This window comes from Vipera berus (assembly GCF_964194415.1).
Source record: "Vipera berus genome assembly, chromosome: Z".
Classification (NCBI taxonomy): domain Eukaryota; kingdom Metazoa; phylum Chordata; class Lepidosauria; order Squamata; family Viperidae; genus Vipera; species Vipera berus.
In genome coordinates, this window is record NC_138205.1 from 105209649 (window position 1) to 105234518 (window position 24870).

Sequence of the window (24870 nt, forward strand, 5' to 3'; positions counted from 1 at the left end):
AGCTGCAGTTTCTGAAAATGTCAATATTTGCTAAAAAATAAAGCCATCAACCTCACAGAATAGTAAACCAAATTACTATCCTAGAATGTATTAAAATTGAAAATGTAGCCCTAGCCATAAATGGGGTTTTGAGGCAATGTTAGATGTAGTAGCAACTGCAGTCTATAGGAACATGACCTTAACAAAAATTAACCACTGGTTAAGTTAACTGCCTCGTTATCAATGATTCCTTTTCAATGGATTATACTGGAATTTAATTAATCAGTTTCCTATTCTGGGCATCAATTCAAGAACTCCTTTTTAAATTTAGATAAGAGAAAAAGCTAAAGCACACTCAAATTTTTTTATTCATTTCACCCAATAATGTCATATAACTGTTAAGAAAGATTCAATTAAGTGGTACTCTATTGAATAATTCAGAAGGAGCCAAGATACAGCTATTCTTATATAAATACTGAAATAAAAATTGATCTGAAAAACTGAGGGAACTGAGGAATCAAAAGCAGAGACAGTCAATGAATTAACTGGATATTTTGAATAACAAACTTACGGTCATTATAGTGCAGGGGTGTCAAACTTAATTTCATTGAGGGCCGCATCAGCATTGCGGTTGCCCTCAGGGGGCCGGGTGGGTATGGCCTGGGTGGGTGTGGCCTACTGGGTGGGTGTGGCTAGAGTGCGTATGGCCTACTGGGTGGGCGTGGCCAGCTCTACATCGTTCGCATCAAGGGTGCCTATGGGGGCCTGGGCAGGAGTGGGACAGATCTGAGGGTCTCTGGCAGAAGGAGGGTCTCTGGGCCAGGGCCAAGGCAGTGGGGGCCATTCCCTCACTGTTTCCAGGATGGCTTCGTGGGCCACATGAAACCACTTCGTGGGCCGCATCCGGCCCCCGGGCCTTTTGTTTGACATGTCTGTTATAGTGCTTGGAACTGACAAATTCTGCTTTTAAAATGCAATATGTGATTAAGAATCCCATGACACTTAACTATATCAACTACAAAAATTTGGAATATTTCTTCTGTGATAACAATGGCACCATGAAATAGCAAAATGAACGATCATAGTTTCAATGTACAAATAATACTAGTACTATCATGATTTTTACAATTTTAAAAAGAACTATACCAAATCTTAATAGTATGTACTTCTTGTACAGCCAAAATACAGAAGAATTGTCCTTTGTGCTGTTCAAATAGTAATAAACCCCGCCCCCAAATGTTCCAGGCATCTGCTGCTGTCTTCCCACTGGGACACCCTGACAGACAAGAATATAAGAACCATGCTTTTTTTGCTACTGCATAAAGTGGCAGCAAATAAGAGATGTGAAGACAAGAAGATGAAGTTCACGAAAAGAACAGAAACAAAACATCTGAAGGAAGATTAAAAATATGTATGTTCACATGAACAACAGAAATAAAGACTCAGAGAGACTGTGAATGTTATTGAAATAGAAGCTGGTAGCCAAAATGGAAAAGTTAAAAAAATTCTAATATAAATGGCCTTGTTGCATGCAGTTCTATGGCAACAAAGAAAAGTTTTTAATACAGAATTAGATACAAAAATCTATAGGATTGCAAAAAATGCTTCTTTGTTAGGACAGAGATAGGCAATACAGTACATGAAAATTTAGGATGAGAAAATCTACAATACATGACCACTTTCCTGTAGTCTTACAAAAGATGGTAAATTTCAACCACAGTAAAATCAACACATTGAGCATGCAAAAGTTTTAATGTACCATTTATAAAGCAGTCCAGCATATGTCCTCCCACTGAAGAAAAGATGCCAAATAAACTTAATTCCTTTGGTGATATATCATATGTTCCTTATAGACTATGTTATTTGGCAACCACCTCATATTAAACTATTAAGTCATAAACTTGGTATATATGTATGTAAGTTCTCTGAAAGAAAAATAATTCCTAATGCCTGAATATTATAAATTATATTGGGCACACTATTATGACATTTATCCATTATTTTCAAGACATTTTAATTATAAATATTGTTGTTACAAAAATTTTAAGTTTGTGAAGAGATTATTTCAGATAATGAATATGAATTCCTTTACTGTAAGCATCTAATGTGCAGGTACATGAACATTCTGACTCAAGAAATAAAGAAAAATAGTAGTGTAACATACATAAATATCCCAAGCATTTTTCTGAAAAAACTTACATTGAATATACGTTCTGTGCTCAAAAATGGTTAAGGAAGAACAAGAAACAGTGATTTCCTGAAATTAACTATGAGCAGAAATATTTTAAATATTTGAGTAACAGCTAGAATAACTAGAAAAATAATAGTTTCAAACAACTAAAACATAAAGGCACAGGATATTTAAATCATTCTTTAAAAAAAGAAGAAGCCGTTACATGCACCAGAGAAACAGTTGCAATTTTAAGGAAGAAACAGCACATTCAGGAAAGATAGTGACTTTAAAAAGTCACACCACAATGCTGTTGACTGCCCTCTTCTAGAGAAAAGGAAATGGTGTGCTTCAAAACAAGGACTCTTGCTTTTCCAATTACATTATACCCACACATTTCACTAACATCAGAAAGGAATTCAATTAGCTATTGCTTATTGCAATTACTCTTCATTTTTTCCTTTAAAAATGCTGCTTGTAAACTTTTTTCTGTAAAACTGATGCAGAATCTGCTTTTGATAAAGTATGTCAAATAATTATTTCAAAAATCAAAATGAGGTAAGCTGAAATATTTTTAAGGGGAATATAAAATAAATAACATGCTTAAATGTCTTTCACACTTTGTTTTAGTGTCATCTGAATGAATGATTTTGATTTGTTTCTTCAAGCATGTTTAAAAAGTTTGGGATTTTTTTATTAATTCAGCTACTGTTTTTCTTTACAGTAAAAAGTAAATAGCCTCTTAAAGGTTTTCCCTTTTTTTTAGTCATACTTGAATAGCTTTTGTATAAAATAAACCAAGTTATAGAGAGTCCTTGTGGATTTTACTCTGGTAGTCCTTGCAAATGTAGGGGGTGGTGCTCACCTCCATTTCAAAGCCATTGAGCCATTGGCCTCACAGAGCACTGTTACCTTCTCACCAAAAGGATACCTATTTACCTATTCGCATCTGCATGCTTTTGAAGTGCTAGGTTGGCAGGAACTGGGGCAAGAACGGAAGTTCACCTGTCGTGTAGCATTCAGATCTCAAACCTGGGCTGCTGGCTTTCCAGCCAACAAGCCTAGCATCTTAATTGTTGAGCCAACGCACCACCCCAACCAAGTTATAGAGGTGGTACAAAAATTTCTGTTTCAGAAACAGATTGTTTTCTCATCATCAAATGTTCCAATTATCAAATTATCACGACTAGTGCTAGACATACAAGAATATTAGTAGTTTAATAATGCAATATTCCAGACTAATGTTTCTATGATTGTGCTATTAATAATCTTTCACAATCAATATGATTACTTCAATTTGACAAAAGTACATTAGTCAATACTTACTTGTGAAAGAATCAAGTGTCTCCTCCTCTTGCCTCACTACATATGAAGTGCTGCATATCCTACTCTCTATCTGTATCTCAAAAGAAAAAGTTATTCAGCAGCACATGCTACAAACTCCTTGAAACAGCTGGTCTTCCTAGGATCTCAATTCTAGAAACAGACTAGGAATGTTGCAGATGCATTGCAGGTTCCCACATGTAATCCAAAGCACTACTGTCCTATTGAAACTGAAGCAGTTCTCACCTCTAATAAACTAGGATAACGGATGTCAAGTTTAAATATCACATGGCAAACAGCAATAAAGATAAAAACTTGAAAAACAATTCTTATTTAGCTTTTAAACATTTATAAAAAGGAAACTGTTTTTCACATAATGTAGCTTAAAACAGAATGGAATCAATATATTATTACTGTGAAGTAAAACTAAATTTAAACATGTATCTTCTAAAATAATACCAAATGCCTACCTGAACCAATAGGAGAGGAACCCACACTGAGACTTTGTATACTTCCATTTCTGAGCAAGGTTGGGGACTTCTGCAGATTGGAGCTTGTTACGCTTCCTGCAGCAGATGCTACTGATGATGTTGGGGAGGCTGAACAAACTGACAGGTGAGAAACATTCTCCTGACTTTTATTTCCTTTGGGCCGACCAGGCCCATGCTTACATAGCTTATTTCCTTTTCGTTTCTTTTCCTTTATAGTTTCATCTTCTATCCCAGATGACTGAGCACGTTTGTATCCTGTTGGTATAAGGTTTGAACTACCTAACTCTCCAGGTGAACTGTCAAAAATAGTAGGCTGGGAGGCAACAGTTGAGGTTGAAGGAAGATTAATTAAGGAAGTAAAACAATTCACACCACCTTCCTGACTTCCAATCTCTCCTTTATATACATCTTTGGTTGACAAAGTCTGCTGAGAGTGAGTATAGCTGTCATTACGTAGATCTGAGTCTGTAAAGCTCAAAAAGTCTTGGGGAGATTGAACAGAACTTCCAGAGGATGACTTTGTACTGTTTGGAGTTCCCAAAAAACTTCCTGGAGAAAAGAGATGGGGAGAGGTGTTGATTGTTGAAAACCGATGTTTACTCTATTAGCAAATATTTAAGTATAGAATTAAAAGTGATTTTTACTAGCATTATGCATTTTGAGTTATTCAGGAAATCCTAGGCATGAATGTAGCTTTGTTTGTTTTCCAGAATTAACCAAACCTCACTAATTACATATATTCATGGTTTACAGCAACAGGTGTTTTTTTTAATTACAATTTACAGAACTTTCTTAACAGATTTTCTAACTAGTCACTAATGCTCTCCTTAATATTACTGCTAATATATTATTTTTTTAAGCTAGCAACCAGCAAAAAACCCCTTCAAATTAATTTATGGTAAGCCAGACAGAGTCATTTGTTTTCTGAGAATGCCATTTATGTCAGTTAGACAAATGAAATGAAAATAAAAATTGCATCTCTTTAATTGCTGGTTCTTTGAGCAGAAAAATATGTACGAAAAAGATCAAGATAATCCTGGGAAAGCAAAACAAAACAAAAAACAGTAGCTTGTTCTTATCGTATGTCCCTTTGTACGCAATACAAAGATCAGGAGCCAAGTATACAAGTAATTTTCCCCCCTCTAAAAAAATTTTTTCGCACCTTATCCTTACTAAACTCTCACCACACTTTCCCAATATATTTGGATTGGGCAATTAAGAGTAAGCCTAATTAAAATATGTTTTTGTTGATTACAAACATATATTTAAATCAAAAGGGAAGAATATTCCAAATTTCAGATAGAATTATAACAATTTATTATATGTAAAATATTACAGTAAAGATAATAGGAAATATTCCAATTACAGAAATAGCTTTTTCAACTATAAAATCATTCCAAAAAAATTTATACTGGAAAATATTCTTTTCACTACTATTGTGTATTAAACTAATTCTTGATAAAAACATGCAGTACTTTCTTTGACATATTGTTTCTCAAAATGTTTTCTTTCTCATAAATTAGCATAAAATATAGTTCTGATATTAATCAAGTATAGGTTTTCACATTTGTTAGGACAATTACTTCTAGATAATGCCATGTAAGATACTGAGAATATGCTGAAATTTTGCTGCTGCTAGCTTCTCCAAAGAAATTCTGAAACTATTTATATTCTTCATATACTAAATATGAAAAATATATTTCACCTAAATTTATTTTTAGTTTAAATTCCACTTGGCACTGAAGAAAGCAATAGAGTACCCTTCAATAATACCTTGTTGAAAAGTACAAGCTGCTGATACTGCAGTTCCAGGAGTCCTAGCAGCACCAGGCTTTCTTCCCCTTTGACCTGAATTATGACCTGCTGACTTCTTCCCTTTGCTCTCTGAACCTCTGGCCTCTGAAACATCTTTGCCACTTGAAGCATGTGCAGAGACTTCCTGGAAATTTGCATTTGTAAAACGAGCTGTGGTATCTTCCAGCCTCTTCAATGACCCTGTCATAGAGCTGTTGGTAGTACTTGTGTAAGTCTTAATAGTATTGAATTGGGAAAAGGGAAGTTGAGAGAGACAGTTAGACCACAAGAACTGACATAAGACTTTGCAGCAATCAGTGGCAGTGTACATATTAACCTGGCCTTAAATTATACTTAACTGGTCTCTCCACAGTATTTATAAAATCAGCTCCTATTTAATTACATCCTTTAACTATTTATTGAAAGGTTCTGAAAACTTCTCCAATGTAACTACCAATGGTATAACCTGAAAAGCTTAATTTCCTGCTTTTCTTTAAGTCACTAACATGTGTTTTTAACTGCTGTACCTTAAACCTCTACTATTATTGATTTGATAATCTGACTAAAGGAAAGAAAAATACATTATTTTAATATATGGAGCCCAGTGGCAAATAGAATTCATCACCTTAGCTTTATAAATAAAAGTATATATAATATAGACCACAACAGTCTACCCTCAAAGAGCCATTTAATTTTAAAATGACTCTTTAGCTTAATTCACAAAATACAGCATTATAAAATATCATGATTGTATACATACAATATCATCTCACAACACATCCATGAAGCTGCATTACCATCTGACATTTAAAAAATTAGCATCAAAAATTAATTTTACTCTTTTCTCTTTTAGCAACAATCAAGATGACTTTTTTTAAAAAACAGATACTGAACATTAGTTTTCAGGATTGCAATGCTTAAAGCAAACAGACCAAATTATATTAATATTAAGCTGATAAAACTTTACAAGTATAAGTAAGAATTGGAAAAGCTCTCTGAAACATATAGATACACATATGCTCTCACATATGTATAAACCAGCTGGAGATGTTCCTCTGCAATTGCTTCCCCTTCAGTAACTTCAAATGGAATTGTGTTTTTAGCCTAATTCCTATAACTTTTTAGAATTCACCACTAAAATGCCATTCAAAGACAAAAATGGTCTTCATCAAAATGGCCTTCGCTGTCTGGCTTGTGGTCCACTGGGGAAGAGATGATCTTTGCTAGAGGTTCCCATCCATTCCCTTGGTTTTAGTTCTTATTTAAGTCTTATTAATAATTGTTATTAACTGTTTTTATATTTACTTTTTAACCTACTTGTAAGCCAACCAGAGTCACTGTATCAGTGAGATGGATGCCATGTAAGTTTAAATTTAATATCATCTGGTATTATTTAATCTGTTTTGCGAAGTAAATTGCAACAAATTCTATTTATTAGAATTTCAAAATTTTTAAAAACCTAATCAATTATAACAAAAAATCATATAAGATAAAAGTGGAAGTTATAGCATTCGAGGTATCTATGGGGGAAGAGATTATAATCTAAAGCCAGATTCACTGTAGCTTGTTTTCTTCATATTTTATGAGATATTTTAAGATTCTGACAATGTCTCAGGAAATTCTTTCTTCTCCTCTTTCTTCCCCTTGAAGAATCAAAACAAATTTTAACATTCTTTTTCTATGCGGAGGGATAGTTTTGTTTTTTATTCAAAATATTTTCTCCTATAACATACATTTTACAATGGAAGAAAAGACTAGGTGTCTTAAATGGTACTTCAATTAATGTGTTTAATTATTTCTTTGAAGACATCACTTGAAGGTTGGAATAGAAAATTAAGGTAGGTAGTAGCGTAAGGAACAAAAAGTAATGGTTAACACTGGCTCTGCCTCCAGTTCCTAGAAAACCTTTTCTATCTACCACTCATGTCAGCAGCAATGTCCCAATTTGTTCAGTGACCACAATCCCAGTTTTCCCAGTTGCAGTCACTATGCATCCATGGGGCTTGTGAAACTGAATGCTGGACAGAGGGCTTGGCCCTCCCATATCTCCCTGCCCACTGGGGAGAATGATTGTGAAAACGAAGAGGTACAAGGTAGTCAGATTTGAGGTCTGTTCCCTCTCCATAGGGGAATCCCTCACCACGCTGGAGGAATAGACCTCAAATTTAGCAAAACTGCAGTGAACGCTATTGTTCTGGAAGGTTCAGAACATTGACTTTCACTAACATTTTCATCAGTTCTGAGTAAGATGGGTTGTTGTTTTTTTTTGAAAGTTAGAATATTCAGGCCTAATAAGTTTAATATTTCTATGTACCGGTATCTAGGCAGACCTTTGGGTATTGCTCCAAGGGCTCCTATTATAATTGGTACAACCAGTGATTTCTTCCTCCACAATTGCTCAACTTCAATTTGCAAATCACAATATTTTGTTATTTTTTTCTTGCTGCTTCTCTTCAATTCACGCATCGCCTAGCATTGCAATATCAATGAATCAGACTTTTCCCTTTTCCACAACAGTGATGTCAGGCATGTTGTGGGCCAGATGTCTGTCTGCTTGGATCTGAATATTAATAATAATAACAATATATTATTATTTAAGATTTAATATTCAATTCAGTTCAGTCTGGGAGTGGTAAAAACTTAACAACTCAAGTCCTAACCAAGGACAGTAGTAGTAGTAGTAGTGGTAGTAGTAGTAGTAGTAGTGTTTGTCATACAATCAGCCATATATTCAGACTGGATTTGGCCTTTTTCTTTATCTATTGAATCCTTTCCAAGGATGTGGAATAAGTTGATGTGAACGTTGGAAAGTGTTATAGATATCATCATAGGATATAAACTGTTCAAATAAAGCTGCCTTTTGCAATTGACCAATGGTGATATTGTCAAATCAAATGGTTTTCAACTGATGCTCCAGTAGTTTTGGGATTGTACTCAATGTGCCTATTACTATTAATAATATTAATATTTATTATTAATCATATAAATCACACTCTTTATTAATAATCAATATTAATTATTAATTGAAATTATTATTACTTAGAGTTCTACAAACAATCTTCAATCCTAACAAAGTCTGATATTTCCAGGTTGGTAATTGTGGACTCTAATATACTAACAATTCCTTCAACTAAGAATATAGATAGTCGACTTTCAACTATTTTTTCAGTGTCCGTTCAAAGTTACAGTGTAACTGAACAAAATGGCTTATGACCAGTTTTCACATTATGACATTGCAGCATCCCCTGATCACATAATCAAAATTTGAATGCTTGGCAGCTTACATGCATTTATAACAGTTATATTGTCCCAGGTTCAAATCTGGAATTTATGATTCACTTAACAATGGCAGTGATTAGCTTAACAGCTGTGGCAAAATAGTTTGTAAAAATGGGGTTGTTGTTGTTGTTAGTTGCGAAGCCGTGTCCGACCCATCGCGACCCTATGGACAATGTTCCTCCAGGCCTTCCTGTCCTCTACCATCTTCTGGAGTTCATTTCAGTTCATGCCTACTGCTTCAGTGACTCCATCCAGCCACCTCATTCTCTGTCGGCCCCTTCTTCTATTGCCCTCAATCTTTCCCAGCATTAGGCTCTTCTCCAGTGAGTCTTTCCTTCTCATTAGGTGGCCGAAGTATTTGAGTTTCAACTTCAGGATCTGGCCTTCTAAAGAGCAGTCAGGGTTGATCTCCTCTAGGACTGACCGGTTTGATCGCCCTGCAGTCCAAGGAACTCGCAGGAGTCTTCTCCAGCACCATAGTTCAAAGGCTTCAATTCTTTGGCGCTCAGCCTTTCTTATGGTCCGGCTTTCACTGCCATACATTGCAACTGGGAAGACCATAGCCTTGACTATACGCACTTTTGTTGACAGGGTGATGTCTCTGCTTTTTAGTGTGCTGTCTAGATTTGCCATGGCTTTTCTCCCAAGGAGCATCTTTTAATTTCTTGGCTACAGTCCCCATTTGCAGTGATTTTGGAGCCCAGGAAAATAAAATCTGTCACTACCTCCATTTCTTCCCCATCTATTTGCCAGGAATTGAGAGGGCCGGATGCCATGATCTTGGTTTTCTTAATGTTTAGTTTCAACCCAAGTTTTGCACTCTCCTTCTTCACTCGCAACAAGAGGCTCTTTAGTTCCTCTTCACTTTCTGCCAAATGGGGTACAACTCACTTAAAAACTGCTTTGCTTAGTAATGAAAATGTTGGGGTCAATTCTGGTCATATGTCAAGGACTACTTGTATCTGTTTATCCTCCCTTTAAGAATATCAATAGGAATTCTTATGAAATAAATAGAGTTTCTACATCTCAGTCTTTTCTTTGGAAGTGAACCCATCACCCCTGAAAAAAGATAAACTGCTTGGGAGCACAGAGAGGAACTAAGACAATAGCAAGGGGTAATCTTACATTTGCTAGCAAATGGCTGCTTTGTAGTTAACTATGCCAAATATGCAGTTATTTCGTGTAAAAACCTGAATCATGCTTTAAAAGTTTGAAACATATCAGTGATTTAATATAATCCCTTCATTTTCTTCCACATACATTCCAATCAATTAAACTGTAAAATAGTTATTATAGACAAATTTAAAAATATTTAAATATTTATTTAAATATTTTATTTAAATTTAATAAATAAAATTTAATAAATAAAAATAAAATTTAAATTTTATTATACAAGACTAGCCTTATATATTAAGATTATTACTTATTCTCTCACAGAAGTTGTACTTAAATATTAGCAGGTATTTAATTTTCAGTATTCTACATTTGGAAACAAAACTAGTTTATAGACACAACATAATTGTTTAGTAGTGAGGAAAAGGTCTGATTTTTTTTAATTGCAAGGACATATTATAAGTTTAAATGAAGGTTTAGATGTCACATGTAACACTTGTTAACAGAATTAATTTACTGGAAAACTTTAGTCTAAATATAAACTAAAATCAAACACTTTTAGTTCAAAGGTGCTCCAGCTATAGTATTTATAATTTCTATTTTAATTTCAGATATTCTATGAATAGTTCTTCTGTGGAAAGATCAAACTGAAATAAATATGACTTTATTTTTGTAAACAATATTTTTAAAATCAATTTTATCACAAATGTCTATCAAAAATATTTAATCCAAAGCACTATTTATTATCAAAAGAGATATATAATAAAATTTGGCAACTATTGAAATCCTCATTTCATAAATATAAAAAATGTAGACATTATTTCAACAAAAATTGCAAGAAAAATTCACTTACTTTCTCTGTAGTTACAGTAAGGGAAGGAACCAAGGATGGTGAAGAATCTGTTTGCTTCTTATGTTTTTGTCTATGCTTTTCCTTTTCTTTGTATTTCTAGAAAAGAATTAAAGGTAAAAGCAACATCAGGGAATTATCTGCTGAAACTGGCATTTTAACAACAGGTAGCCCTTGATTTATGGCCATAATTGAGATCTGAATTTCCATGGCTAAGCAAGGTGATTGCTAAGTGAATTGCACCAGATTTTTATGACCTTTTTTCCATGGTTGTTAAGTCAATGCTGCAGTTATTGAGTAATCATGCAGTCATTAACCAAATCCTGTTTCTCCCAGTGACTTTTATCAGAAACTGGCTAGGATGGTCGTAGGTTGCGATCACAGGACTCCAGGATGCTGCAACCGTTGTAAATACACGAGGGTTCCAGGAACCCAAATTTTGACCATATGACCATGGGAATGTTACGCTAGTTATAAGTACAAAGACTGGTTGTAAGTCTTTTTTTCAGTGCCATTGTAGCTGAAAGGGTCACTAAAAGACTTATTGTTCTAATTTATGATATGTACAAAATAAATTTTATTTAATAATGTTCAGTTCAATCAACACTATTAATGAGGTTAGTTGCTTGCAAAGTTGGTTCTTTCTTCCCAAAGCTAGGTATTATAAAACAAGAATGTACGGTTTTTTGCATAGTATTCTAGACATCTTTTATTTGTGATTTATATTAGTTCCATGCTACTAGTATCTTTAGAATCTTCGGCTATGTAACACTGAATTTTAAATCCTGTTGGGTTTCAAAAAGTAAAAATAGTGGATATGTTGGTTCAACGTCTCCCTTATTTGTGGTAAGATATGATGGGAAAGGAAAATAAGAATTCATGGGGGAGGGTCTGCTTTCTACCATAAGATATAGAAAATGAAATGGGATTTTGCTTCCAACTCAAGGGCGGTATTATTCAGCCTATCATAGATAATTATAATAAATCTTCATTATGGACTACTTAAATAACCCAAGCATATAAGCAATCTGTAATTTTAAATATAGTTTAAAAATCATAATTCAAATAATCTATAGCTCAGAATTGGAACTCTGCTGTAAATAAGTAATCTGAAGCAGAAACAACTGATCTCTCTTTGCATCCATTATTCTCTTAATGCTAAACCACTGTTTAGTATATTATATTTGAATACAGCTACTGACAATTTGATATATCAATAATACCATGTCTTTTAAAATGAATGCCATTTTCAATCATTAAAATAATGTCTATTTGCTTTTTAAAATTACCTCCCCAAAAGAATGAGAAAAACAAACCATGATTTGAATTCAAAGTTGCAGCAATTTTTCTCATATAAACTGGGTAGATGAAAATTTACAATTTCTTACAAACTGAATTTATTACAAGTAGTGACACAAAACCTTCAGATATCAACAACAGATAATGAATACAAAAGCCATAATAATAATAAATAATAATAATAATTAATAAATAATAATAATAATAATAATAATAATAATGTGGAAAAAGTTGTCAAGAATGAGAGGGTGAAGATCTTGTGGGACAAGGAAGAGACTGCAGTTCTGGAAGCAGATATGGGATAACCCAAAGAAACACAACAAGGATGCGGCTTGGCCGCTTGGGGGAGGGGGGTGAAAGCCCTAATAAGCAGGCATATACATAGAATGAAGGCTACTGCTAAGCTTGTAAGCCGCCCTGAGTCTTCGGAGAAGGGCGGGATATAAATGGAATTAAAATAAAAATAAATAAATAAATAAAATAAAACAGAAGTTGAAATGAAAGAACTAGTAATAACAACAAAAATGGTAGAAAAAAGAACAAGGAAGATCAAAAATTGGCCAGCACTAGGTGAAGATGAACTGCATGGGTTTTGGTTGAAACATCTGTTATATACCCACTCATTGCCAAGCAGTTCAACAATATACCACAAGGAGGAGAAATTGAAAAGTGGCTAACAACTGGGAAAAACTACCTAATAATGAAAAATCCAGAAAAAGGGCAACACCAGGCAACTACATGCCAATTACTTGCTTACCAACAACTTTCAAATTCCTAACGGGTGTGGTAGCTGATGCAGTACAACAGCATCTAGTTCAGGGGTGTCAAACTCAATTTCATTGAGGGCCTCATCAGCATTGTGGTTGCCCTCAAGGGGCCGGGTGGGTATGGCCAGGGTGGGCGTGGCCTACTGGGTGGGTGTGGCTAGAGTGCGTATGGCCTACTGGATGGGCATGGCCAGCTCTACATTGTTCGCATCAAGGGTGCCTATGGGGGCCTGGGCAGGAGTGGGACAGATCTGAGGGTCTCTGGCAGAAGGAGGGTCTCTGGGCCAGGGCCAAGGCAGTGGGGGCTGTTCCCTCACTGTTTCCAGGATGGCTTCGTGGGCCACATGAAAACACTTCGCGGGCCACATCCGGCCCCGGGGCCTTGTGTTTGGCATGTCTGATCTAGTTGAAAACAATCTCTTTCCACCCGAGCAGAAAGGAAACCGACCCAATACCAGAGGAACAAAAGATCAACTCCTAAGAGACAAAATGATCTTGGAAAACTGTAAGAAAAGGAAGACCAACCTGAATGTGGCATGGATTGACTACAAAAAGGCATTTGACTCTCTGCCACATGACTGGATAATCAAGTGCCTAGAAATAACAGGAGTCAGTAGAAACATCAGAAAATTTGTGTAAAGATCGATGCCACAATGGAAGACACAGTTGCAGGTCAATGGTGAAAGACTGGGAGAGGTTAATATCAAGAGAGGAATATTTCAAGGAGATTCATTATCACCATTATTATTTGTTATTGCACTGTTTCCTCTGTCAACAATACTGAATAACTCTGGACATGGCTATCAAACATCAAAAACATCTGCTAGACTATCCCACCTCCTTTACATGGATGATCTGAAGCTGTATGGAAAAACATCATCTGAAATAGAACTGCTGCTGAACACTGTCCGTATATATAGCCAAGATATTGCAATGGAGTTTGGCTTGGACAAATGTGCCACATTTACTCTCAAAGAAGGAAAAATAGTGAAAACTATCAAGATGCCCCACGAAAATAACATTAAAAGTATGGATGAAGAAGATTACTACAAATACTTGGGTATCCTTCAAGCTGACAACATCAAGCACACTAAAGTCAAGAAAAAGATTAGAGATGAATACATCAAGAGAGTAAAGAAGATCTTAAAAGTCCAAACTCAATGGAGGAAATACTGTGAAGGCGATCAACACCTGGGCAATTCCAGTCATTAGATACACAGCTGGAATAGTGGACTGGACTCAAGCAGAACTAAAAGCAATGGATAGGAAGACCAGAAAAATAATGATAATGAATCATGCCCTTCATCCACGCAGTGATATTGACAGACTCTATCCACCAAGGCAAATAGGTGGACGTGGAATGCTGCAAGTACATCAGATGGTTGAAGAAGAAAAAATGGCTTTGGAAGAATATCTGAAGGACAATGATGAAGATGCACTGAAATTAGTATATTAGGAAGGCTTACTGACTACTGGAGAGACCAAACTGGCCTACAAGAAAGACCAAATGAAGAACAGAATAGAGGCATGGGAAGACAAAGCACCACAATGCCAGTACATTAAAAAAAACAGCAGGGAAAGGAGATAATAACAAGACCTGGCAATGGCTAAGAGCAGGAAAGTTGAGGAAAGAGACCGAGGGACTAATTCTGGCTGCACAAGACCAAGCCTTAAGGACAAACACATACAAAGTTAATATTGAGAAGACAGCAACAGACAGTAAGTGCCTCCTATGCAAAGAAGCTGAAGAAACAGTGGACCACCTGGTAAGCTGCTGCAAGAAGATCACACAGATACAAGCAGCAGCATGACAAAGTAGCAACAATGGTGCATTGGAAGATCTGCAAGAAATATCATTTGCCTCTAAGCAAGAACTGGTGGGATCATAAAATAGAAAAAGTCATAGAAAATGAATTGCTCTGGGACTTCAGAATTCAAACAAACAAGCACCTGCAACGTAACACCCCGGACTTAAGAACTGTCTGTAAGAAGGACAAAAAAAGTCTGGATAGTGGATGTAGCAGTGCCTGGAGACAGCAGAATAGACGAGAAAGAACTGGAGAATCTGACAAAAAATGGGCTACAGGACTCAGGACTGTTGGCTGAGTAACCAGGGCCAGCAGCTGCAGAACTACTAGAAGGAAAGGTGTTTACCCGTCGCAAATACACAGTGATTCAAAACAAAGAAATAATGATCTGGTATTACAGATCAAGTCCAACAAGAAGAGGATAAATTGCTCTGGGACTTTAGAATACCATCAAACATCCACATCTGCCTATCCCAGGTCCTTGGTAAAGACTTGACAGGTAGACAAAAATGCCATATCTGAACATCTGGCTGACTGTAATAGTTGAAAGGGACCTTGGAGGTCATCTAGTCCAAATCCCCTGCTTAGGCAGGAAACCCTATATTATTTCAGACAAATGGCTGTCCAGTCTCTTCTTAAAAACTTCCAGTGTTGGAGCATTCACAACAGGTTGTGAGGCAGGTTGTTCCACTGATTAATTGTTCTAACTGTCCGGAAATTTCTCTTTAGTTCTAGGTTGCTTCTCTCTTTGGTTAATTTCCATCTTTTGCTTCTTGTCTTGCCTTCAAGTGCTTTGGAGAATAGCATGACTCCCTTTTCTTTGTGGAAACCTCTGAGATATTAGAATACTGCTATCATGTCACCCCCTCCTCCTCTTCATTAAATTAGACATTTCCAGCAACCATTCCTTATATGTTTTAGCCTCCAGTCCCCTAATCATCTTTGTTGCTCTTCTCTGTATTCTTTCTAGAGTCTCAACAATTTTTTACATCGTGGTGACCAAAACTGGATGCAGTATTCCACGTGTGGCCTTACCAAGGCATTGTAGAGTAGTATTAATACTTCACGTGATCTTGATTCTATCCCTCTGTTAATGCAGCCTAGCACTGTGTTGGCTTTTTGGCAGCTGCAGCACACTGCTGGCTCATATTTAAGTGATTGTCCACTAGGACTCTGAGATCCCTCTCACAGTTACTACTATTGAGCAAAGTACCACCACTATACCTATGTATTTGGTTTTTCTTTCCTAAATGTAGAACCGTACTTTTTTCACCATTGAATTTCATTTTGTAAGTATTGCAGGTTTAATTTTAAGACTTAACAAATTAAGCTGCAGTCTAAAAAAGGTGTGCCTTTTTTGTATTGCACTAACTAACTAACAAAGGGTAGTAACAAAATAACTAACAAAGCAATAAGAAATAACAAAGAAATATTGAAGTAGGATTCATATACTCCCATGTTACACCTCTACTCCGTGAGCTGCATTGGCTTCCAGTTGCCTTCCGGGTGAAATTCAAGGTTCTGGTGATGACATACAAAGCCCTACATGGCATGGGTCCGGATTACCTACGGGAGCACCTACTGCCGGCGTCAACTTCCCTCCGTCCTGTACGCTCCCACAGAGAGGGCCTCCTCAGGGTACCACCAGTCAGAGAATGTCGGCTGGTGACCCCCAGGGGGAGAGCATTCTCAGTGGGTGCACCAATTCTTTGGAACCGCTTACCGGCCGAACTACGAATGGCCCCCGACCTTCGCTCCTTCCGGCGTGATCTAAAAACTTATCTATTCGAACAAGCCGGCCTGGTCTGATGGGTTTGGGGTTTTAACATTATTTTTAACTAACTTACTACATTGGGCACAATCATTTAACTTTAAATCTTGTATCCTGTATTCTTATTTTTATTGCCCTGTACACCGCCCTTCGGTGTACAGGGCAATAAAAATAAATAAATAAATAAATAAATAAATATATTGATGCAGAAAATTATTAAAGTGAACATAAAGATTAAACCAGAAACTTTCCTTTTGTGTCTAATGGAAAGAGAACTGGGGGGGGGGGAATGTAACTCTGATTTTATATACGGTGATGGCAGCAATATTGCTCTATGTACAAAAGTGGAAGGATGTCTCAATTCCTACCATGGATGGTTACAAAAGCTGATGGAATTAGCAGAGATGGCCAAATTGACTGTGCTGATAAAAGAAAAGAACATAAGTATTTTTGTTTCTACTTGGAAACCCCTTCTGGACTTTGTGCTTGAGGTGGAAAAAAATGATGTTATGATTTTGGGTTTTACCAATTAGGCTGATTTGCCGATACAGAAATGGCTAGTGCATACTACTATAGAAATGTAAAAAGTTGAGATTTGATTTTAATGTCTTGATTTTACTGGAACAGAGAGTTGCAAGCAGTGGTGCAATTCAGCTAGTTTGCACCACTTCAGCAGAACCAGTAGCTAATTTTTTCTTGCCCAACCCCAGAATGGACTTCCAGAAATGGCATCCACACAGAGAACCAGTTGTTCACATATATGAATCCCACCACTGATTGGAAATCAATGCCTTTTGTTTTTCCCCCTCCCTTTCTTCACACCTTTTTTGTTTTCCCTTTTTCTACTGTTGTCCCTTTGTATTTTCACATTTTATGTTATAAATGAATAAAACTAATAAAAGAAAAATAACTAGCAAAGGATTCAATGAATAAACAGTACTATCATACTAGTATAACTACAAATATTACATTCCCTCCAACATTTTTTCTTCTTTCTGGAAACAAATTTTCCCCATCCCTCTAAACACCTGAATGTTGTAAACTTAAATGTTGTTTAACAGAATGAGTTATAAAGGCTAAAAATATTCCTTATCTAAGGTCACTTTTATCAGAATCAAACCATATTGAAATAGATACCAGCTCTAGTATTCATACAATGCATGTTTCACTACCTGTTTTGAAAATAATTTTTGATTATTTTTAAATTAATGTCCAAAACCAACTTCCCCTTGAGCTCCGGATGGCCCCGGATCTCCGGTCCTTTCGCCGTGGCCTTAAAACACTTCTTTTCCATCAGGCTGACCTGGACTGACAACAGGGATTTTAAAATGTTTTTTAATCTTTAACTTCAATTTTAATTTATTCCATTGGGGCTGTTAATTTAATTCTTTTTAACTTTTGTATCATTGTATTTTATTGTTGTTAGCCGCCCTGAGTGCTTCGGGAGATAGGGCAGCATATAAGTCCCAATAATTAATTAATTAATTAATTAATTAATAAAACCAATGCTGTTAACTTGTAGATGCTAATAACTAACCAACTAGCTAGATTCATACATTCATTCTTAGAGGCATCAAATATCATAGAACAATGCTGGGCAGCTTATAGTAAAATAAAAAGTAAAATTAAAAAAAACAGGGAAGAGAAAACCTGAAGAACTCAGACAATCATATTGTAAACGCACTCATTCACCACTGATAGGACGCCACGATCTATTCCAAGCCCTGGAAGATCAGTCTATTTTTTAAAGACTTCCAGAATATCATCAGGATGAGAAAAACATGGATCTCTAGGGTACTACTAAGTTCAGTAAGGCTTATTTCTGAGTAGACATGGAAGAAAATTCCATATTAATATAGTAGATACAAGTTAACATAGCATTATGAAAACTTTTCCCCAATACATTTCTATGTTTCATTTTAGAATTTCTGGAGAGATAAAACCATTGCTTGGGAGGAAAACTGATGAAGCTGCTCTCAATCAAAATTATTTTTAGAGTTCCAGAATGCCCTACATCACCCCAACATGATTTTATCATTTTTCTGCTAGGCATTCTTAGAGCACAACACTGCAACTATTCACCATTTCTATTTTCCAATAAAGCCCAAATAGTACATACAACATTCTTGGAAGTAAGAATGATGCCAGAAATCTGGTGAAGCTCAATCTGATCAATGCAAAGACAAATATCTTAGAGCAGTGGTGGCAAACCTTTTAGAGACTGAGTGCCCAAACTGCAACCCAAAACTCACTTATTTACCACTGGGTGCCAGGTGGGCGTGGCCCACTGGGTGGGTGTGGCTGTGGTGGTCATGGAAGATTGGGTGGGTGTGGCCAAGGTGGGTGTGGTCACCTAAATGTTGCTCATGGGGAGAGGCCCCTTTGGGGGGTGGGCAGGGTTGGGGGAGTTCCAGGAGGTCTCTGGCAGGTGGGGCGGTAGGCAGGAGACTCATCCTGTGGGATGAGGCGAGGCAGGGTGGGGGTGCCATTGCCATGGGGCAAGGAAAGGGCTGGGGCAGCTGTTGCCTGACACCATCGCCCCCCACACACAGAGGCCAGCGAGCGCATGGGGGCCAACGGTGTCCGTCAGTAGCCACAGCCTGTCGGCCCCTAAACCGGCACACTGGGGCTAGGCAGCCTGTCACCAGCAGTTCAAAGAAGCCGCCTCCGAGATGGATAGTCGGCCAACAGCTGAAGAGGTGATGCAGTGGGTTGTGCCTGGGAAAAGGAGAGCATGTGAGGCCAGGAGGGACAGGATGGGGGGGAGGGAAACCAGCCATGCCAGGATGCATTCAGCCATGTGGGACCCCGGCGAATTAGAAAGCGGCTGGTTGAAGAGGGACAGTTGTCACCTCCGGGGCATCATCACTGGTACCATAAGAAGAATTCAAGATGATTTTTTTCTCAACAGCATAGACACAATAAATTGCACAATTATTTTCACAATTAGAAAAATAAAACACAAATCAGTCTTAAATGACTACATATAGTAATCTCCACATTTATTTAAATTATTCAGTCTCAAAAACTGGATATGGAAATATTTGTAACTCTTTCAAATATAGCTCAAAATGCTATTAGCCAAACAAAATAAATATCTTTCCTTGAAAAACCATCAACCTTTTCTTCCATCGAAAGCTCTGTTTGCATGATTACAGGTAGTCCCCGAGGTACAAATCTAATTGAGCCTGCCCATTAGGCTCATAAATCAAAAAATTGTCAAATGAATTAGACTCAAATTTCACAAAAAATTTAATATTAAATTCATTAACTGAATCAAATGGTTTGGTAAATCAACGAAGATCTTACTTACCGGTACTATTTACTCTGAAGGCTGCCTGAACTGAGAGACTTTTCCTACTGTTGCTGGCCTTTCCAGTCGCCTATCAGCTGTTTCCAGTTTGAGGAACTAAACTGCCTCCCAAGCAAGCCACAGGCTCTGCCTTTGCAACTGTTTTTTTTTTAAAAAATGTTTGTTGCTAGGCAGTTCAAGCTTCTTCAGAGGGGGTGGTGAACTCTCTTGATTGCAGTTGTCACTATAGTAATTAGCTTAAGTGTCTCCAGCCATGCACCCAGAGGGAGACGGTGGTGGGGTTTACAGAACTGTCAGCTTGCAACAGTAACTAAGATGGAAGGGAACTTGAGGTCATCTAGTCTAACCCACTGCTCTCACAAGAGAGTACTGTATTTCTGATAAATGCCTATCCAGTCTCTTCTTAAAAGCCTCCAGTGAAGGGACACCCATAACTTCTGGAGTTAGTTTAAATTTAAAACCTTTTAAAAAAACAAAAACAAAAAAACTGCCCCTGTTCAGCACAAACCTCTCCAGGCAAAATCCAACATGGAGTGGGGGACTTCCTTCCAAATGGAGAGCTCAAGCCTCGCCAGGCAAAATCCAAAAGGCTTTCTGCCTTTTCTAACAGTAGTACAGAACCAAATACAGTAGTACAGAACCAAATACAGGGCTACAGTATAGGTAATCTCCAAGTTACAAACGTTCAATTAACGCTTCTTCGAAGTTACGCAATCAGCACCCCCTAGTGTTTATAAGCAAGTCCCAAAATTACGAATATTGCAGCACCACGGCAGTCATTCGCAGAGGCTCCCCCCACTCCCCACAACCTCTTCCCCCTCCCTTCCTGCCGCCACTTGAGTGGGAAGGTCGACAAGAGAAGAAAGTCAGGATTTGTTCCACTGGCTAGTCAGGCAAGAAGTAGGTTGGGCGGGGTGGTTGGCTGGCTGGCTGGCTGGCTGGCTGGCTGGCTGGGGAGGGAGGTTATGGCCACTCAGGTGCCTGTTGCTGCCGCCGCCAGCAGCTTGGACGTAGGTGCAAGGGGACTCTCCACATGATGCCTCCCTGCTCAGTTGAAGGCTGTGTTCCTGCCTTCAAGCTAAGGCCAGCGCATCTAGAACATCCAGGCCATGGATGGCATTGGTTCCAGCACCCAGCCGCTGTCTCTGATTCCACGCTTTGCAAACCAAAGGAAACACTCAGTCTTCCAGAATGTAAGCTTCCAGGGGCCATGATCTATTTTGCAGAGTATTTGTGTTTGAACTTGCACAATATTACGTTATCCAGGAGCTTCCAATGTCGGCACAAAAAGCATTTCCAAGCTGACTCTCCTCTCCCTCAAAGGCAAAGAAACCGCAGCAGAAGGAAGACAGATTCTGCAAAGTAAGTGACTCTGGCGTGGCAGGAAGGAAGGGGGAAGCATAAGGTATCTTAGTGGGTCAGGGAGGCCTTGGGGGCCTGGTCCATCACTAGGCCCTCCATGGCCTTCCCCACCCTGAGATACCTCATGTGCACTTAAAGAGCAAGGGAGTGATCTTGCTCGAGGTATGAGATTCACACCCACAAGTTTTCAAGTTACGAATGGAATGGGCAGGCTCCATTACACTCATAACTCAAGGACTACCTGTATTGTATTTTGGGGGGTAGTGGGGTAGAATAAAAGCTATAAGGTACAGTATATTGCACAGTACTGTATTTGGTCCTCTGCTGCTATGGAAAATACAGAGAAAGTAGATGGGAACGAGTTTAAGGCTCCAGACAATCCCAGGACATAAATAAAACAACAAGTATAACTATAAAATGAATTAAAATAAAATAAATCTCCTAGATCACTAACAACCACCAAGATTAAGACAATACAGTATACAAAGCAAATAAAATGGTTATCTTACAGACGTACTGTATTGCAATGCAGCACTTTAAAAATTTTCTATGCATCCCTTCCCCTCTTTTTCATTGTACTGTACAGTACAGTAATTCTTTTTTGCTAACTTCAGCTCATTCTGCCAGTTTTTATCTGCAGTTCTTTGCAATCTGAAAGTAGGAAATTGAGCAATGCCATGATTTCAAAAAAATGTAGTATTTAGACAAACTATCTACAGTAATATACACTAATCTCCAAAATAAAAGCAAAGAAACATAACATTATAGAATGCTTTGAGCAAATGCATTTCTACAAGCAGTTTCAGACAAATAAAAACAAACTAACTTTCCAAAGTACAATTTAAAAAAAACAGAGCAGTTCCCAAAGTGATTATAAACAATACAGTACAGTACTACAAAGTAACAAAAAAGAATATTTTAAAATATTTACAGAAGTTATTCTAGCTCTCTAGGCCTCAAGCCTAGCAAGCAGCAGATCTTCCATGCAGCTTCAGGAAAACAAAAGATCAGTGCCAGCTGCAAAACTGACCGGATCTTGTTTGGCCATGTGACCAGGAACAACAACAACAAAACCCTTCCGGCATAGCCCCGAACCATCCCAGGCAAGTCACAGAGTTAAATATGGCTGCTGCAGCAGCAGAAACTGAATTCAAGTCACATGGCTATTGAGGCCTCTTTTTGGTCATAATTTTGAATTTCTAATATAAGTACCCTTTCTGAATAAGTTTGTTTTTGTAAAAATTCACTAAATAAATGTTCGTACCTGGAGAATTATCTGTACTGATTTCTTGAAGATTCATGGAAGGATTACATAGCAAAAGCTACAGATGATTTTCCTCCAATCATCTTATTCCCTAACAGAGAATGCTTATACTTAGAAGTCTGAAGCTATGTAGTCATAAGCACATTTTTAAAAGAAATTAATTATCAATTATCCCATATATAATAGTCCCTGCTGAGAAAGAAAGCTGATGTTCCCATAAGGATGAGAATCAAATATTATGATCAATTAAGATTGTTCCATTCTACAAATGCATCAACAACAATATTGTTGCTATATCTAATAATATAAACCATAACTAATAATACCATGAACACTCAGGACATAATTGAAGCATATATTTTCTGGCTGTTAAATTTAAAATTCAGGTGAAGTCATTCATTGGAACTAGTAGAAGTACTGAAATAATCAGGCAAAGGATACAAAAGAGAACTATTCATGACATTTGGAAGTATATATCCCACACAAGTTAACTATGAGGAATCATTATGGATATGTAACTCACCAGAGGACAGTTCGAAAAACATGACTTTCCAAACACACCTGGTTATATCCTTGGTTAAGGAAGCATTCTCAGGGGAGTAGACTTTCCAGATAAGGAACTCAGCGTGTCTGATAAGAATACTGACCAATGATAAAATAATATGAGGCCTTGTAAGTCTAATCTTGAACCAAAAACCTGAAAAACCCTAACCTATAGAAATGCTAAAATTGTCTTATGGGGTTAGAGACCAGGAAGCACAGAGATACTTGGCTTCACAGAAAAACACCTGGCATAGACCAGGCTACATGGCAGTAGCCTGGTACTAAAAATAAAGATTTATCTATATTCAAGTAGACAGTTTCAATTTAATGTCCCATCTGGATGCAATGTTGTGTTTGAACAATTCTGCATTACAGCCACATTTTGTATTTTAGTTTACATAATGTAAATTCAATATTTAGCTATTGCTGTGAAATCTTCTTGGAAACCATAATCTCACCTACACTGACAACAAACAGAACTTTGCCCTGTGAACTCAAGCTACTGGTTGGAGAGCTCTGTTCCCTTTGAAATCAAGAGTATATTTATGACCATGCCTACTGGATTTATGATCCTTAAAATTACTAGCTAAATGATTGCAGCCTGAGGGTTCCATAAGATACCTGAATCATGAATCAGCTTTGTCTAAACCTGAATATCATGTATTACAGCACGTACAGTGGTAGTATTCCGGGTAATGTTCTCAATACCTAATAATAACTTATGACTCTCAGTATTACAACTTTAAGGACCTGCATACTGATATCCTGTTTCTGTGGCAATCTCTTAGGCAACAAATATTTATCATGTCCACAACATCTGTCTACTTGCACCCAGAACAACCATTCTGTTATCAGAACCAAACCTATCTACACATTGGTACCATGTAGTTCTGAATACAGTTTGCTGATGAAAATGGTTTCCACCATTACTTGCATCCTTTTTCTATAGTCAACAGAAATATGCTTGCAGCATTCAAAGAACTTAGTTCAATATTCCATTAGAAAGTTCATTTTCTCTTTAGGAAAGTGATTGTGAAACCCGTTAGCAAGCCAGCACTATTTTATGGAATGAATGAGACAAGCAGGAAACGGAAACTTTTATTTCCTCTGTGGAGTCTATATCATGGCTTTTCAACCAGTGGTACGGGTACCATCTATGGTACATTGGCACCTGGCAGGTGGTACGCGACCATCCTAGAAAAGTGGTAGCGGGGAAGGGGAATAAGCTGAACCGGTGGCAGCACCACACAAGCCTGAGCGAGAGATGGCTGGAGCTGCAGGGCTGTCAGGGCTCAGTGGAAGCGCCAGGATCAACGCTTCTTTGGGGCTGTGAGGGCTCAGCGGAAGCACCAGGATCAGCACCAGGCTCCAGCTGGAGCTCGGCGCTGATCCTGGTACTTCTGAGCCCAGAAGAAGTCCTGATCAGCTGGAATGTTGCAGCATCTCCAGGGTCTTGTGATTTACATTCAGATGCTTGGCAACTGATTCATATTTATGACAGTCACAGTGTCCCAGGGTCATGTGAAGTGACCAAAACCTGCTGCAACCACCCAGCATATGGGGGGAAATAAAAACCAAACTCCCCCCACCCCACCCCCACTGCCAATCCTCGGATGCTCACAACTATGAAAACCTCGGACAGGCGGAAGAACGCTGCCGGGCAGGCAGGCAGGTGTCTTGCTCGGCTATGGCTCGGGGGCACTTTTTTCAGTGCCATTGTAACTTCTAACAGTCACTAAGCGAA

At 37.7% G+C, this 24870-nt stretch overlaps 1 protein-coding gene across 4 annotated transcripts in view; it reads right to left on the reverse strand.

Moving 5' to 3' along the window:
- The window catches only part of MLLT10 (MLLT10 histone lysine methyltransferase DOT1L cofactor), a 125432-nt gene that overhangs the window by 47662 nt on the left and 52900 nt on the right, over window positions 1–24870 (reverse strand). For all 4 annotated transcript variants that reach the window (XR_014028620.1, XM_081345213.1, XM_081345212.1 and 1 more), the window contains 3 exons: window positions 11003–11098; window positions 5737–5992; window positions 3943–4512 (listed from right to left, as the gene is read on the reverse strand). Coding sequence is in view for 3 of the 4 variants with exons in the window: in XM_081345213.1 (XP_081201339.1) it covers window positions 3943–4512; window positions 5737–5992; window positions 11003–11098 (922 nt within the window). In the remaining variant the exon portion in view is untranslated. The remainder of the gene's footprint in view (window positions 1–3942; window positions 4513–5736; window positions 5993–11002; window positions 11099–24870) is intronic.